The sequence below is a fragment of the Phyllostomus discolor genome, chromosome 7 (assembly GCF_004126475.2).
Source record: "Phyllostomus discolor isolate MPI-MPIP mPhyDis1 chromosome 7, mPhyDis1.pri.v3, whole genome shotgun sequence".
Classification (NCBI taxonomy): Eukaryota; Metazoa; Chordata; class Mammalia; order Chiroptera; family Phyllostomidae; genus Phyllostomus; species Phyllostomus discolor.
Window position 1 is genome coordinate 135,394,695 of NC_040909.2, and position 17,184 is coordinate 135,411,878.

At 53.7% G+C, this 17,184-nt stretch overlaps 1 protein-coding gene across 3 annotated transcripts in view; it reads left to right on the forward strand.

Moving 5' to 3' along the window:
• KHDRBS3 (KH RNA binding domain containing, signal transduction associated 3) overlaps nt 1-17,184 on the forward strand; it is an 83,712-nt gene that overhangs the window by 36,457 nt on the left and 30,071 nt on the right. For 2 of the 3 annotated variants that reach the window (XM_028533955.2, XM_036031447.1), the window contains exons 3-5: nt 7,386-7,502; nt 13,207-13,353; nt 14,902-15,041. In XM_028533955.2, the coding sequence (XP_028389756.1) occupies nt 7,386-7,502; nt 13,207-13,353; nt 14,902-15,041 (404 nt within the window). The remainder of the gene's footprint in view (nt 1-7,385; nt 7,503-13,206; nt 13,354-14,901; nt 15,042-17,184) is intronic. The other variant, XM_036031448.1, reaches the window with a different exon arrangement.

The window sequence follows — 17,184 nt, forward strand, 5'->3', positions numbered from 1 at the left end:
GGGAGTGACAGCAGTTACTCTCTGGGGGGCGGGGTTCTGTGCGTTGTCCTACTTCACAAGCTCCTGTTAATGTTTTAACTGGAACATGGTATAACGTGTCTAATTTGGAGGAAAAGATTTCCCGTTTTGGGGACATAGGCCCTGGAGATAGTTAATGTAGGAGGTACTTTTGTGCCGTGGTTGTGTTTTTTTTTTTTAAGATTTTATTTATTTATTTTTAGAGAGGGAAGGGAGGGAGGGAGAAAGAGAGAGAGAGAGAAACATCAATGTGCGGTTGCTGGGGGCCGTGGCCTGCAACCCAGGCATGTGCCCTGACTGGGAATCGAACCTGTGATGCCTTGGTTTGCAGCCCGCGCTCAATCCACTGAGCTACCCCAATTAGGGCCCGTGGTTGTGTTTTTTAAGAATTGATTGCACCGAGTTCAAGTCTATAGGTTTAAATTAGATTGATTACGTTTCTTAATCTGGTCATTGTTGCCATCCCTAAGCATTCTAACTCGTGCGTACTGTTTATTCACTTCACGGTGATGGACGTGGGCTGTTGCCTGGAGTGTTTTGTGCGCTTTTTCAATTTCACGTATTTGCCGGCTCACTCGAGCTCTCGGGTTAAGGGTCTTTGAGAGAGAAGCGCTCGGAACACGCGTCCCTGCCTGGAGTTTGGATCAAAGCGCGGGGAGACGCTCTGCTTCAAAGCCGGCCGGCTTTTCCCCTTGCGGCGCGTGGCAGCTCGAAGCCCGCGGACTTCCTGCTGGGTCGAAGCCTGTTCCGTACAAGTCGCTGTGGGTTTAAACATTTCCTCGAGTGGTAAGTGTGTGACGGTCCTGTCAGCACGTAACTTTGCCGTGATTCCTAATTGGTTTCCAGAGGCTTGTCCTGTTTTCCCCAGAGGAGTTATGTGCAGATAATTTGTGTTTTTGGTGTGCGATTGGTGGTTGATGTAGTTAGTAGACACACAGTGTGCTGGTGTCCTGTGTTAGTTTTTTTTTTTTATATAGCAAGGACATTTTTTATTTTTTATTTTTAAAGATTTTATTTTATTTACTTTTAGAGAGGGAAGGGAGGGAGAAAGAGAGAGAGAGAAACATTAATGTGCGGTTGCTGGGGGTTATGGCCTGCAACCCAGGCATGTGCCCTGACTGGGAATCGAACCTGCGACCCTTTGGTTCGCAGCCCATGCTCAATCCACTGAGCTATGCCAGCCAGGGCTCTGTGTTACTTTTTTATGTAAGTGCCATCACTGAAGTTAGTATGACCAGCCAGTAAGGATGTTGATATGGAAAACAATCACTTAAAGCTCCCTGGGTTTCTAATAAGTCACTGTGGGTGCCCCTCCTGGTACTCGTGAACTTGGGGGACCCCGTGACGAAGTGGGAAGGCCACTCAGGGTGACAGGACCTCAGGAGACTGCGATGGCCCCAGGCCACGGTTCCCAGCAGGGACCCCTCTGTGCCCCTCCTCTCCTGTCACTTAGGGGGGGAACTGGAGGGCAGTGAGGTGACAGGTGGGGAGGACAGGAACACACACCTTCAGAAGCCGCCTTTGTTCCATCCTCAGAGGCCTCCTCTGGGCTCTCGGGGTCCTGGGGCCCCGTCCCGGGGCCGTGACAGGCACTGAAGTCGGCGTGTGCAAATGTGACCGCGTGTGAAAGTGCCGTGAAGGTGTTTCACATCTTCTGCAGCACCTTCCCCTTCTTTCTCACATGCGTGGTGCTGGCCCACCAGCGAGCACTTGTTGAACTCAGATTTATTAAGTAGGCTCCAAAAGCAGACAGACCGGTGCGGAGGGGTTCCTGAAAGAATCGACTCCTGTTGTCTTGGGTGGTTGTTGTTATTATTACTGCTGCTGTTTTATTTATATGTCCCGTGGCCGCAAAGCAGTAAATTTGGAAACACGGTGTGCGATGAATATTGTTACATATGTATCTTGGATGACATCGCTGCTTCCTGTCTGAGGGGTCATGGAAGATGGATCTCTTAACCGTGTCGCTAAGCCCAGAGGTAGAGACGTTTTTTAGTGCCTTGTCACATATTACCGGCTTAGCTCCTTTGGAGTGCCACCGGGCTGATGGTGTTGGCTTCTCTGGGCCCCGTGAGGACCACCCAGGTGGATCCACAGAAGGCTGTCCTGATGTCAGGCAGGGAAGTGTGGATGACACTTCATGCCCCTCTCCTGGGACTCCCAGCCCGCTGGCCTGATGTCCACGGACCCCCCTGTGAGCTTCTGTCCAAACAAGTAATTGACACGTAATCAACATAAAACAAGGGTCTCATCGGCCCTGAGAAGCATCGAGACCGAGACCGAGGGGGGAGGGCCCCCCTACCTGAGACCTGCCCGGCTTTGCCTGCTGGAGGACGCCACTTGGAAGGCCCCGGACAGCTGGGCTTTGACGTGTCCCCGGTGGATTCGTGCCTCTTTGCCGTGGCAGCCCCCTCCCGTGCCTTTATTTGCATGAGTGGCAGACAGCACGTGCACCCCAGTGCCCGAGCTGGAAACCAGAGCATCCTTGTTGTTTACTAGCTGCTCCTCCCTGTGCCCCCTCCCCTCTATCCTTCGAACACTGGGACTTACACATTTTGTTATTTCTGTGCTCACATTATCATCCATCTCTCCTTCTCTCTATACTCCATGGCCTCCCTCCCCCAGTCTGCCGGAGTAGCCTTGTTCGGGGCTGTCTCCCGCCTCCTGTTCCAGGTCCTCCTTCTGCCCCCACCCCGCAGCTGGGTGGCTGCAGTCCGGGCTTTTCTGGGTTAACAGTTTCAAACTCAGTTATACAGGGGCTGTATTGCTTGTCTTGTCTTTTCTTTTTTTCCTTTCCTTTCCTTTCCTTTCCTTTCCTTTCCTTTCCTTTCCTTTCCTTTCCTTTCCTTTCCTTTCCTTTTTTCTTTCCCTTCCCTTCCCTTCCCTTCCCTTCCCTTCCCTTCCCTTCCCTTCCCTTCCCTTTCCTTCCCTCCCTCCCTCCCCTCTCTCTCCCTCCCTCTCCCTCCCTCCCTCTTCCTCCCCCCCCCTCTCCCTCTTTTTTTTTTTCCATCCACCCCTCCCCACCCTGCAAGAGGATAACCCAGCCTTGGGCAAACAGAGCTGGCAAGTACGGGAGGTGGATTATTTCACATTGTTGACCACGTGTGCCTCTGTGTGTATTTATTTCCCCCGTCTCATCTGCTGGAGAAGTTATGCTACACCTCACTGCCCTTTAGAGCTGTGACTTTCTCCGTAAATTGGGCTCTTCACCATTTAAACGTAGATACTGTGTTACATTCCAGTCAATGGAGCAATACCAAGTAATCCCCTACCGCTACCAGGAATACTTAGAGGTTTGTGATTGGAAACTTAATAAATTTAAATAATAGATTTTTTAAAAATCTATGGTCTAATATGTTGCAATAATTTCTGCAGCAGAGAAAATCAATAAAAACGGGGTTGACGAGTGCCCTTTGGCTCGGGGTCAAATAAACTTTCATTCCACGGGTCCTTATGGAGAAGCCCTTACGCAGGAGGAGTGATGGCTCGGAAAAGGGGCCCTGATCACTCCCCCGGGGTTCACACTCCAGCTGGAGGAACAGCAGACTTCACCGAGTCATGCCGGGTAGGAACGGGACTAGCACGAGGGGGGCGGAGGGGCTCGGTGCCCAGGTAAGGGTGTGAGGGGGAGTCTTTGCTGGACAAGGAATCGCAGGTGGAATTACATTTAGTCCTTGCCAGTCCGTCCGGGCTGTGAGTAAGCGACGGGGTAGGGGCGGGGAGTAGTCACTGGGCTAGAATGACTTAGTTAGGGGGAAGAGGAGCCTGTGGCCTTCAAGAGAGCCTTAAAGCGTGGAGCTGCGCAGTCTCCGGCGTTCTAACCCCAGGTCGGGTGGGGTCGAGTGGACATGATGCAGCCTTTGGGTCTGTGGGCTGTGGGCGAGGGCTTTAGAGTGCGGGGTGGGGCGGGGGGTGAGGCCATGAGAGCAAGAAGGGCCCGCAGTGGGCGTGAGGGCGTGACTTTCAGCAGCTGTGAGACTGGTCCCAGGGTTGGAGTGTCTATGAAATCGTAAACTGCGTTTCAAGAAAAAGAAAGAACATAAAAGGAGCATGAAGCCGTGTGTGTGATAATCGGGGAAGACGCTGTAAGAACACTGGTGGGCGTGGGCGCCTCAGTGAGCAGGAGGGACTGTGCCAGGGGAGGGACTGGATGTGTGTTTGTGTGTTTCAGGGAATTTGAGTGCACACGAGTGTACACACATGCGTGCACACGCACAACACAAATTCAGTCCACTCGTAAGGAACCAGTGGGCGCTGAGTCCACCATTATAGGGGTCTATATACTACAGAATGCCCTCCTATTACAACATAACTAGATCTTACCTAAATCTCAACAAACATACTTTATTTTTTTTTAGATTTTATTTATTTATTTTAAGAGAGGGAAGGGAGGGAGAAAGAGAGAGAGAGAGAGAAACATCAATGTGCGGTTGCTGGGGGCCGTGGCCTGAAACCCAGGCATGTGCCCTGACTGGGAATCGAACCTGCGACACTTTGGTTCACAGCCCGTGCTCAATCCACTGAGCTATGCCAGCCAGGGTAAGGTAAATGACTTTTAAAGGCAGAGACCCCTGACGGTGAGTATGCGCGTGTGAGGCAGCGGTAGGCGAGTGCTGTGGGCGAGGGTGTGGTGGCCGCAGAACAAGCGGGTCAGTGTGGCCGGCAGGAGCAGAGTGCTGAGCTCGCAGGACGGGGGTGGGGGTGCCCTGGAGCAGGCTCATGGGTGCGGGGAGACCCCGCCCTGGAGACAGCTGTCACTGAAGGCGGAGTCCTGGGGGGTGCGCTGAGGGGAGGGGACTTGCTGGGAAGCTGTAGGGAGGTGGTTAGACCAGAGTGGTCAGGGGTGTGCCGCAGGACGGGCGCCCGAGGGGGTCACTGGGCAGCGCCGGCCCCTCTCCCTGGGGCGTCGGATGGAGACGACAACAGCCAGTGTAGCTGTAGCCCTCCGGTGTGAACAATCAAAACCATACCTGTTTGTTTTTGTTTTGTTTTGTTTCTGCCAGATCAACCAAAGATACATTTTTTGGTGTGCCTTGAGGTGGGAAAGGGTGAAAGTCACCCAGTTAGACCACCGGGGGCTCATCCTTCTCGTAGCCTGGGCACCTGCCCTTCTGAACCCAGTAACAGACCAGGGGTTCCCCGGAGAGGCCGGCCCAGACAGGCAGGACCGAGGCTTCGAGTGCGAGGCCCCGCTGGCAGTGGGCGACCGATGGCCTCCTGTAGAAGTGAGGGGGTGTGTGGGCTCACTGCGGGGCTCCCCTGTCCTGTCAGCACCGACCCCTCCTCTTCGGAGACTGGGCATGCCCCCCGGTCCGCGCCTGGCCCAGGAGAAAAGACACGCAGACACTGGTATTTGAGTAGCTTTCGGTGAAAACGGGAGGGGGGTGCGGGGGAGCTGCCACATGCAGCAAACCGTCACAGCTGATTGTCAGGTCCCGGGTACGAACTCCCAGTGAGCAGTTTGGGGGCTCAGTGGTAAACTTTAAGGACACGTCACCGAGGGCCGCCAGCTCTCCGAGGGGTGCCCGTGCCGCAGAAAGGTTCGCAGACACCCTCTGCCGGGTGGGCCAGGGCCACTGTCATTAATATCCTCCGGAAGATAAGGACTTCAGTGGCTTCCATAAAAATGTTCAAAAAGCCATAAACAGGACAAATATAAGAAAATACTCTGAGCCGTTAAATATCCGATAGTGGAAATGAAAGACTTCGGAGATACGGCGGCTGAATGTAATTAAACCTCCCAGAAACTACAGAGGGAGGATAAAAGAGAGAGGGAGGAAAAGTAAGAAACCGAGGGATCCCACTCAGGAACTCTGATATCCAAACAATAGACACCCCCAATTTATCCTGCTTCCCGAAAGATAAAGCAGAGAAAACGGGGACAAGGATGAGGTCGGGATGCGTGGGTCAAAGCACTGGTTTTCCCCTCCCTTGTAGGAGGGGCTGATGTTTTAAACTCTGTCTTACTTACATATTTCTACAAATAATTTACTTAAAATTAAAAACATTAAAGTATTACATGCAAAGGTTAAAAACAGATCCCTGAGTCTTTTTAAAGACCAACGCAATTAGATGTGGGCAAGGAAAAAAAGTTTCGATACTTTTTAAAGTAGGTTGGTTTCAGGAAAATTACTTCAGTTGTCACAGGCGATGGAAGACATTTCCTCTGTAGGAACAGCTGCACCACGGCTGGGCTGGCCGTGGCTTTGCTGGTGGAGGGAGCTGGGCTCCGGCCCCAGAGAGCAGGCGCTCTCCAAGCAACAAACAAGGCTTTTGTTGGAGAGCACGGAGCACTCACCGTTTACCTGAACTGTAGTGAGGCTTTAGGAAATCCTGTGACATTCCTCGTAACCATTCTGCAAGATGTATTTGTTGTCTGTTTTGTGCCGTGCGTTGTTTTAAATAATCTGTTTATTTGGGCCCATCAAACCTCAGGAGGGCCCCGTGACGGTAGGTCCCATTCCCCAGGTGAGGAAGCCGAGGTCCGGAGAGGGGAAGTACTTGCCCAGGGTTTCTCAGCTGCTCCGTGGAAAAGCCAGGTTTTACGACCACGACAGCCCAGCCTCAAGTTCATGCTCTTAGTTCATCCACGTCTACTCCGCTTGTTACACGCAGAACCCTATGCGCCAAGCCGGAATCGGCCACCCACACTCAAGTGGCAGATTGTTTGGAAGGGGGAGGTGGGTCTTCTGGTAAAGCTTTTTTTTTTAAGATTTTATTTATTTATTTTTAGAGAGAGAAGGGAGGGAGAAAGAGAGAGAGAGAAACATCAATGTGCAGTTGCTGGGGGCTGTGGCCTGCAACCCAGGCATGTGCCCTGACTGGGAATCGAACCTGCGTTCGCAGCCCACGCTCAATCCACTGAGCTACGCCAGCCAGGGCTGGTAAAGCTTTTGTGAGCCACTGGATGTGGAAGAGCGTCGAGAGCAGTCCACCCACTGGGTGACCAGCCATGGCCAGGTGCTGGCCGGGAAGAAGGGCCAGACACTCTCCAGGGACCGTCGGGGACCTTGCAGGGCACCTGGGAGCTGCTTTCCTCCCCTATACGCCAGCCCTGGCGCTGTTCACGTAGATACTGGACGCGTGTGGACGTGGTCGAGGGAGGAAACTACATTTTCCATGTGCGAACTGCAGCCGGCGTGGGAGCGATGGGTGTAGAGACGTGTGTCTTTTTTATTTTAGACGTTTTACAGCTGTGAGCCCTGTTGCATGTGGTGTGTGGGAACAGTGCGGTTCGGGGAGCAGGGGATGGACTGTTAGTCACTGACCCATGATGCATTGCGTTCTCCCGTGGTTCCTGATGTTCAAGAGTAGTACATGTGTTTCCACTGCGAATGTTACAGATTTGGTTGGTTTGTCTTTCCTAGTTCAACTTCGTGGGGAAGCTGTTGGGTCCCCGTGGCAACTCCCTGAAGCGTCTTCAAGAGGAAACCTTGACAAAAATGTCCATCCTCGGAAAAGGCTCCATGAGAGACAAGGCAAAGGTAATATTCATCGGAGGCGGTGGCTACCGTCTTAGCCATTGTATAATGTGCTTTGAGATTGCCCGTTTTATTAATGCATATTGCATAGAAGCCAGCTAGCATCTCATGGGAAGTTACAAGAAAATGTTATGTAAGGTGATACACTTATTTGTGACACTGTGTGGAAAACTTGAGTCACGCTGGCCAATTCAGAATATGTCGTATCTTAAACTTGCACATAACTTGTATATTCTTTCGTGAAACAGTACTGTGGTACCTATGATTTTGATTCTAGAAGCAGTGCGTTACCTTGCGGAAAGTACAGGGGTACTGACATTACAACGAGGAGAAGCAAGAGTTATCTGGAGCCTCAGCATCCCTGTTTGCATTTTAGAGTAGCTCCTTCAGGTCTTTTCTATGAAGTATATACTTTTATTTGCTCTTTTCCCCTTCATTTGGTATCCTGTGTATTTTACCAAGTTTGAATTGATTTTAGAAGTTTTAATAATTGCTTACACATAGTAGTTGTTTTACTTGGATGTATTCACATTCATTGCCTTTTTTTTTGAGAATGTCAAGGTTAATTTATTTTTAATTGAATTTATTGGGGTGACCTTGGTTAATGCAATTATGTAGGTTTCAGGGGTATGGTCCTATATAACACATCATCTGTGTGTTGTATTGTGTGTTCACCACCCCAAGTCAGGTCTCCTTCCATCACCGTTTATCCCCACTTCGCCCTCTCCTACCTCCCCACCCCCTTCCCCTCTGGTAACCACCACTCTGTTGTTTGTGCTAATGAGTTTTTTCTGTTTTGCTTAATCCCTTCACCCAACCTCCCAACCCCACCCCTCCTACAGCTGTCAGTCTCTTCTCTGTGTCTATGAGTCTGTTTCTGTTTGTTAGTTTATTTTATTCATTAGAGTCCACATACAAGTGAAATCATAGGGTATTTGTCTTTCTCTGACTGGCTTTCTTCACTTAGCATGATACTCTCCAGGTTAATCCACGCTGTCACGAGAGGTAAGATTTCCTTCCTTTTTTTTAATGGCTGAGCAGTACTCCATCGTGTAAATGTACCACAGCTGTTTTACCCGCTCAGCTGCTGGTGGGCACTTGGGCTGCTTCCAGATCTTGGTGATTGTAAGTGACGCTGCAGTGAACACAGGGGTGCGTGTATCCTTGGCAATCTGTTTCGGGTCCCTCAGATGAATCCCAGAAGTGGAATCGCTGGGTGCTAAGGCACTTCGGTTTTTACTTTTTTGAGGGAACTCGACACTGTTTGCACAGCGGCTGCCCCAGGCTGCACTCCCACCAGTAGTGCAAGAGAGTCCCCCTAAGGTCTCCACGTCCTTGCTGGCGTTCTGTTCATTGATTTATTGGTGACGGCCATGCTGACAGGTGTGCGGTGACACCTCGTTGTGATGGGCCTCCCTTTTTAATACGCTGGAATGACTGTTGTTTTTATTGCTCAGTTTCTCAAATGTACCGATTCTGAAAGAAAGGTTCACATCTCATCATGTGTCGTCACTCCCGTTGTTCTCTGTTGTCACTTGGCTGTTCTGTCATCGTTTCAGGGTTTACTTTACTGAGAACCAGATCTGTGTTTAGTGGTGACTTACGGTGACGTGTTGAAGAAGGGTGTGTCAGACCAGCAGGTTATTTAAGCAACAGAACCCTGCCTCTTCACCAGAAAGTCCATCTAAATAGTGGCGTTCATGTAAAGACGGCCACCAGTGGTTTATTGACCGGCCACCGTGGCTCAGGCCACATGTGACACTTCACGTGTGTCACTCCATGTTATCCTTGGGGAAATGGCGGGCGATGAACATGATTTTGTTTTTAGATTTCACGTGTATGAGGACGGAGAGCCAGAGAGTCTGAGTGTATCATCTGGTTCATCAGGGAGGTCTGTTCTGTCGTTTGATCAAAACCTGGCTATGCACCCGACTCACAGGGGCTGCCGTTTAAAAACAGAGATCCCTAGGCCCCCAGCCCATTTAGGGTGGGTCCCTAATGTGAATTTTCAGTAGGTGTTTGAAGTAATTCCAGCCCACAGCCAGGCCAGTTTAACTACTCACTATGAATTGTGGTCTTGAGTGACGTGACTGGTTCCCTGACCCATCTGACCTGGTTGGAGGAGAAAATGAAACTTATGTTGGCCAGTTGGTTGGAAATTACCTGTATTTTGGAGGAAAGCATCCCACCCTTGCTGATATGTTAATGAGGTCCGTAATAAGGCCGCCTGGTAATGAGGTGCCTGATAAGGCCGGCATAGCCCCTTGGCACCGTGCTGCTTAGTTTGCCGGTATTGGAGTTTCTTGGACAGAGTGACATTTGGTGGCATTCTGTGGAGTGATCTGGGCACAGGGCGCTCCTTCCCAGAGGGTATTCCAGCTAGAAGGGGCCGGGAGGTGTGTCTTTCCCTGGACTGTATGTCCACGTAATAGCCGGTACCCGGCGGTCCATGTAGTGAGCGGGAACGTGCATATCATTGGCCTGCCCTCGGTCGGGGCTTTGGGTGGTCCTTCCCCAGCCTGTTGTCACTTCGGGGGCTGGTGGCAGTCCCCTGCTGTTGGCCTACTGACACTCAGCAGTGGCCGTGGCCAGCCCTCCTTTGGAGTGCAGCCTGTTGTGTGACAATGTGTGACCTCTCTCGCTGTCCCCAGGAGCACTTTCCTGAGGAAAGTCGCCCAGAGGTGGCTGGGGCACGAGGTGCTATGGCGTCTGCTAGAGTTGGTCCCCCCCAGCCTCCTGCTCCCTGAGTGCCAGCTCGCACTGCACGGGCCTCCCTCTTCTCCCACCCTCAGGCTCTTCCCCAGCCCACATCTCCCCCACTCGTTAGTGCCTCCGTGTCCGTGCCCTTGACGGCGTCACTCAGCGAGTCCGTGTGGACGTCCTGCAGGCAGCGGGGCATCTGCATCCCCTCCAGACCACCGGAAACTGGGGACAGAGCGTGTGTTGCGGGTCGACAGTCTGCTGCCCCCACAAGCCCCGCTCCGGGTGGTGGCCGTCAGCAGGCATGTCTGGTGCCCCTCCCACAGTGCCCTCTGCCATCGGAGCCTCACCGCCGGAGCCCGGACACGGGTTTCATGTGACCCTTTTTGCCAGCTCACTTTCAGCCTGCAGGCGTCCTCATTGACGCTGTTTGTCTCAAAAGAGATCCCTTTACCTCCTGTTGAAATCCTCCTCTTTCAGATTTCCAGGGGGCTCCCTGTTTAAATTCTCTAGAAGATGAACCTCATGCATCTCCTCTGTTTGCGACACTGATGGAGGTGCAGGAGTCGTCACTGACGTGCACGGGATGGTTCCGAGAGGAATCGTCACAGTGACGCCATGGGGCCTCCCTCCATGCCGAGCATCGTGCCCGGTGTCCTGCCCGCATCATCGGCATTGTGGAGTAATAGAATAGTTAACACATTGTTTGCGGGTAGTTGTTATCTCGTGCTCTACTACCAGTCAATGTAAAACGTATAAATATGTTTCCCGCATACAATGTGTTAATACTATAGCTGTGTAATGAGAATTGTCATTATTATAAGAATAGTTATTCCTGGGTTTACTATTTATTCCGTGTTAGACCGGAATCTAAAGACTTTCTGTCTTCCGACACAAAACCCCTCTATCACTCCCGTTCCTGTGCTACTATGCGCTCCTCATCACCGATGTGACGACTCTTCTTTTGCCACAGCCGCCCCGTGGGCGGCAGTGGGTGCTGTGCTGCCCCCGCCACTTGAAGCCGGCCCCCGTAGATGGGATGAAGTGACCCCCCTGCCCACAGTTAAGCGGTGTGTGTCGGATGTGGGATTCGGATGTGGGGTTCGAATGCAGATCTTTGGCGTCTGGTCCTTCCCCGAATGCTGCGTGGTCTCCCCTAGTGAGCCCCCACCGAGTCTGGGAATGACGGCCCGCTCTGCGGACCTGGGAGACCCCGGGGAGATGGTGAGGAGTCCCCTGTCCCAGCCCGAGTTTGCGACGGAGAGAATGTGCTGGACTGTGGACCGACATGCGTCATCTCATTAGGGTGGCTACTTGGCACACATTTGAGGGTCAGAAGGGTTCATTCCGGTGGTCCGTGCTTTCTAAGATGATGCTGTGCATGGTCTCCAGGCTTTAAAGCTTCAGCTGTAACAGGCCGAGGGCCAGACCAAACGATTAATAACGTCCCGATTAGAACAATGCACAGTCTGTGGTTGGCATGAAAGAGTAGTGCCCTTTGTACTGGAGACAAGTGGCGAGGAAACGGCACAGGGCACTAATGGTGGCTTCCATTTGCTCTCTTACTTCAGACGTTTTCCTTGTTTTCTGTGGGTTTCTGCCCCTCTTCCCCTGACTGTGGCGGCAGCCAGCCCCTGCTGGGTGCCTGCCGCGTGTCCAGCGAGGTGCTGGGGCCACGCAGCCCTGCCTCCTCTGCAGGGTGGTCACTGGAAGCCGACCCCCTGGCCTTCTCGTGGCCCTCCAGTGATACACAAGTGTTAGCACCAAGCTGCTTTCGCACATTAAGTGCTGGATTATGTATAAACTGTCTAGCTCACACACCTAGTGACCAGCGTCCCTGCGATTCGGGGGTATCCGGGGGTATCTGAGTCCCAGGCCCTACTCCTGTTGGCCCTTCTCCTTTGTAAGGATCCAGACCAGTCCCGTAATGAAAGGTGGGGTCCACAGTGTGTGTGCTCGTGAGGCCTGGGCGCTGGTGGCGGGATTGCCGGGCGGTGGTGTCAGAGACCGGGGGTTCTCCCTCTGCCGGGACAGGCTTTTTGGGGAGGTTGGGAGGGTTTCAGATGTGGGTTCCCAGCAGTGTTTCTGTCTGACTGATTTTCACGTTGGAGACAGACATCTGGAAAACTCCGATTCTGCAGTTGCCACTCGAGTGAAGGCTAGTTAGCAGAAGATAATGGAGCGAAATGACTAGTCCCTTAATTATCTTTTTCCTCCTAGTTTCCCCCTGAATTTCATTGTGAACCACAAAAAAATTAGAAAAGGTTTTATCATAATTACGTACAATCATGTAATAAAGCCTGTCATGTACCTTATTCCGTCTTCCACCCCCAGACAGAGCCTAGTGCCCGGCACGTGGAAGTGCTCTGTGAACAGTGTATATACATAAGCCAGTGGACGTAGGTGTGAATGAGTAACTGGCCATTCACTGAATACATACTTGCTGAGCGTCTGCTTCATGCCAAGCACTTTCCTCGACAATGGGAGTGTAGCACTAAGCAAGACCCTAACCCCAACCCTCACCCCAAGCCCAGCTGTAACCCAAACCCTTCGGCGGGAGAAATTAGAAAATGGGCAAGTCACCAACCAGGCCGCTTAGAAGCCTCAGATACTGGTAAATGCTTGGTAACAGCGCACGGCATGGCACGCAGGGTCGCCAGGCAGAAGTGAGCTGTGTGGCTGGGCCGTTGGAGAACCACACAGGGAGTCTGGCCGCCCCTGGAGGGGGACTGAGGGCTTGAGGGAGCGGAGCACGGGGCGGAGAGAGGGCAGGTGGCCAGAGACACCTGCAGTGGAGCCTGCAGCAGGAGGCCTCCGAGTTTCCAGAAAGGCCCAGGAGTGGCAGGGCCAGATGTGTATTCTAGACTTTCTTCCTTAGGTGGCGCTTGCCGTTGAGTGGCTGCTTGTGACAGCCCCGAGCCGAACACGCGCTGGGCGGTTTTCGTTGTTTCCCTCCTCCCTCCTCCTGACGACGACCCCCTGTTCAGCACGCCCTGTCTCCCTTCAGGAGGAAGAGCTGAGGAAGAGCGGGGAGGCCAAGTACTTCCACCTCCATGACGACCTGCACGTGCTCATCGAGGTCTTCGCCCCGCCGGCCGAGGCCTACGCCCGCATGGGGCACGCCCTGGAAGAGATCAAGAAGTTCCTCATTCCCGTGAGTGGCCTCCGCGCCCTTCCTGTACTTGAACCCTTGGGGACCCTGATCGGTCCCCAGTGTTGGCAGAGTACTTGACCTCCGAAGAGTGCCTCTCTGGTCACGGTTACGCAGGCAGCCCTCACGCCGTCCCGTGAATCACTTGGTGTGTTATTCCTTCTTTACAGATGAGACCGCAGACTTCTGAGGGTAATTCATATTGCTAAGGTCATGTGACCGAGAGGGTTGAAGAGTGGTCACTTATCTGTGTTGTGGGAGCCCGAGTCTTACCTCTTTCTGGGACACCAGAATGACCCCCCCGAAGCCCTTGGCTGTGAGGCAGACTCGGAGTTCTGCCCCCCCTTCCCCCGCCCACCCCTGACTATTCGCGTGGGGCCCCAGCGGACTTCCCCCCTGTGGGGCTGACTTGACCCCCATACACCTTCATGTCACCTGCCCCCCGACCCCTCACACTTTCAACAGGGCGGAGAGTTAGCATTTAGGTAGCACGTTTTATGTAGCATGTGCTTCACAGACACCTCATTCATCTTCACACATGTGCAGTGAGACGGTAGGAACATGGATAGGTTTGCTGTAGAGGCGGAAATACCAGTCGATTCCAGTGACTCTTCTGAGGTCAGGACACCCCAAATAAGTTAGGGAAAGAGTCTGTGTTTACAGTGAAACTGAGACCCCTAATCCCCGCCCATCCCGCTGATCGGGGCGATGGGGCCTCCCGGGCCGTGCTCTCCCACCCAGCCTCCCTCTGAGTGTTTCTGGCTGCCGTCTCCACCTCCCGTTCCATCCAGGTTCGTGGTTGGTTTTTGTTTTTTTTTCATACTCCACAACAGCTTCTACTACCCACTTCACGTCAGGGTCACCTTCTGCTTTTGAAAAGTAAGGAAGAGACCGTGTATCTTTAAAATGCATCTACTAAACAAGTTTCATAGTTTTCATTCTGAGCGGTCCAGGGAACCGTCTCTTCGGAGTCTTCTGTTCAAACGTAGACCAGCATGTACTTCCCCTGTGGTCACACCACCCCCCTCCTCCCCTCCTCCCTTCCTCCCTGCAGCTCCACACTCGGAAGAGCACATTTGCAGGTGCACGGTGATGCGGTCCATTCTGGAGATGCTGGCTTTTGCCACTGGTGCAGTATATGCACGTGGAAACACACCGGAAATGTGCGGGGGCGTGGCTCGCTCCTGTCTGTTTTCTGGTGCTCGCTGCCCCACGGACGCTCCGTGAGGGCTGGGTGGGTTGTAAACAATGATGCTGATATATGTTACTTGGCATTTTAATTTCATTATAGACGTTTCACTTGGCAATCGTGCCTGGGGGAAAGAGTTATGGCTCATTGTAGAACATTTTAGTTTGGGGGAAAAGACCGTGTTTTTTTTGTGTTTTCCTTTTTACAATGTATTGACATGTTTTCGTTTTGACGAACTCACATCTTACTTTATGAATTCACCTGTTTTCCTAACCCCCCGTTCTCTATTACAAAATTGCTTTTCGTTCTAAGTGCTTCGGCGTTTCTCACGGGCGGGCCGCCTGCTTCTGTCTCCCGCGCAGGACTACAACGACGAAATCCGGCAAGCCCAGCTCCAGGAGCTGACGTACCTGAACGGAGGCTCCGAGAGCGCCGACGCCCCGGCCGCCCGGGGCAAGTCCGCCCTGCGCACCAGGGGGGTGCCGACCCCCACCATGAGCAGGTGGGCACGATGCGGCGGCCGGCCTTGGCTGCGGTTAGAACAAGGTGGCGTGCCGACAGTGTTAACGTGTCCTTTGCCTGGCCAGGGGGCCAGGGCTTCCTTGCATCGCGTCTTCTGTCTTTTCCTGACCCTAATCCGCCCCCCCCCCCCCCCCCCAGTTCCCATCCAGCTGAAGGGCCTTCTTCAGTTAGGTCAGGGGCACTTTCTCCCGGCCTACAACCTTCTGTGGCTCCCCTCGCCGCTGGAAGAGAGCCCGCACTCCCTGGTGCGCCCTCCCGTCGCCTGGCACTGCCCTCCCCGTCTGTCTTTGCCTCTCACCCCGTCTGCACTCGGGACAGGCTGGGCCAGAGCCTCTCCGTTCCTTGAACGGCTGAGCTGTCTCCTTCCTCTTCCTCTGCGCCCAGTCCCTTCTCGGAACGCCCGCTCTCCGGGTGTCCGGCTGCTCCTCCTGGCTCTGCACTCCCCACGCACAGGTGCCTCCGTCGACCCCACGGCTATCGCCTGGGCCAGAACCGGTCACGGCACCCTGCCCGCCCCGGCTGCTCAGTGGCCTGTATGGAGAGGAATTTGCCTTTCTCATTTCCTCACTTTTCATTGGTAATCCCTTGGCAAGAACCCATGGATACAGCACAGTAGCAAATCCCTGAGGCTCTTTCTGATCAAGCGTTGCCCATTTGCAGTGTTTTGAGTTAATACAGTTCTCGCCTGTCACGTGGCTGAATTAGCTTGGCGGGAATGGCCACCGGGGTGTCCCCACTCTGGGATTTCACGGCGGAACCAGGTATTCCTGGGCTGTCATGCACTCCCCTCACGGCTGTCACTGCGGGGTGGCTTTCTGGTGGAAGATGTGAACTGTCTACACTTACATCCTGCAGGGGAAGTGACAGGTGTTTCAGCGAGACCTTTTATTTCGGTTTGAAATGCGAGAACGAGACGGGGACTTCCTCCACTGAGGAGACAGGGAGGTTTCTCGCCTTCGCACGGTCTGTCCCGCACCTCCAGGCAGCACCGCTGTGACGTCACCCCTCCTGTCCCCTGCGGCAGAGCCCTGCGGAGAGGGGACCAGGGGCTCAGCAGGGACGTGGGCTGCGGACCTCCCCACGGGGCGCACGTCTGCTGGGTTTTACGTTTTTACCGGCAGGTCTTTTCCCCCACAATCAGCCTGCTGCTCTCTGGTCTGGGCTGGACAGTTCAGGGTCTTCCGGGAGGATGCCCCCTCAGCCCCTCACTTCAAACAGCCAGCTCGCTCTGTGTCCCTCGTCCCCTGGCCTTGGCTCTGGCCCCTCTGGCCCTTCCTCCCGAGCAGCCGGCAGTCCTGTCTCCACGAGTTTGGTGGCAGGACAGTGGGGGGGGGGGGAGAGTGAGCGAAGCCGACGGGGTCCGCCTCCCTGAGCAGTGGATGCGAGCCCACCGGGGCCAGGTGCCGAGTGTGGGGGTCCGTTTTCACTTAGGCCGGCGGGCTGAGCGGTGGGTCACCCAGGCCCCTTTATCAGCTTTCATAAACTGGGGGGATGTTCGGCTCCTGTTCTTTAAAATATTTTCCCTGCTCCTTTCCTTCTCTTTCTTGGCCGTCAGGCCCACATGTTAGAAGTGACTGTGCATTCCACACTGGTGCCAGGGAGCTGGGGGGCACGCTCTCGGGGCTGCCGCGGGACGGTGTGAAACTTCACTTCACGGGGCCGTGACAATGGTCGGCGTCTCTGAGACACTGCGAGAGCTGTCAGTGTGTGGTGGTCACGTGCAATGTCAGCATGGGGTCATTCCCGCTGATGCTGCCCACCTCGCCTCTGTGTGCGCTGCCCCTCTGCATCTGCAGCGGGGACATGACCAGCCGCAGGTACTTTGCCCATCGGTCGCGTCTGCAATCTGGGGTCACGTGAGAGACTGTCGCCCTCGCTGCCTCATCCACGTGGATTGGCACGTGGTCCCGATTCGCTTGGAGACCGGTTGGGAAGGGTGGTGGAGATGCAGAGATCACTCGAGTGACCGGAAACGATGGGTTTCCCCTCGAGGTGTACGGAGCACGAGAAACCGTGTCATAAATGTCGCACACAGCTGTGTTTGCAGGTCTTTGTTTTGTTAACGAAAGGGCAGCACATGGCTGATGCTGACGTACTTCTTCTGCTAGATAGAAGGTCACTTC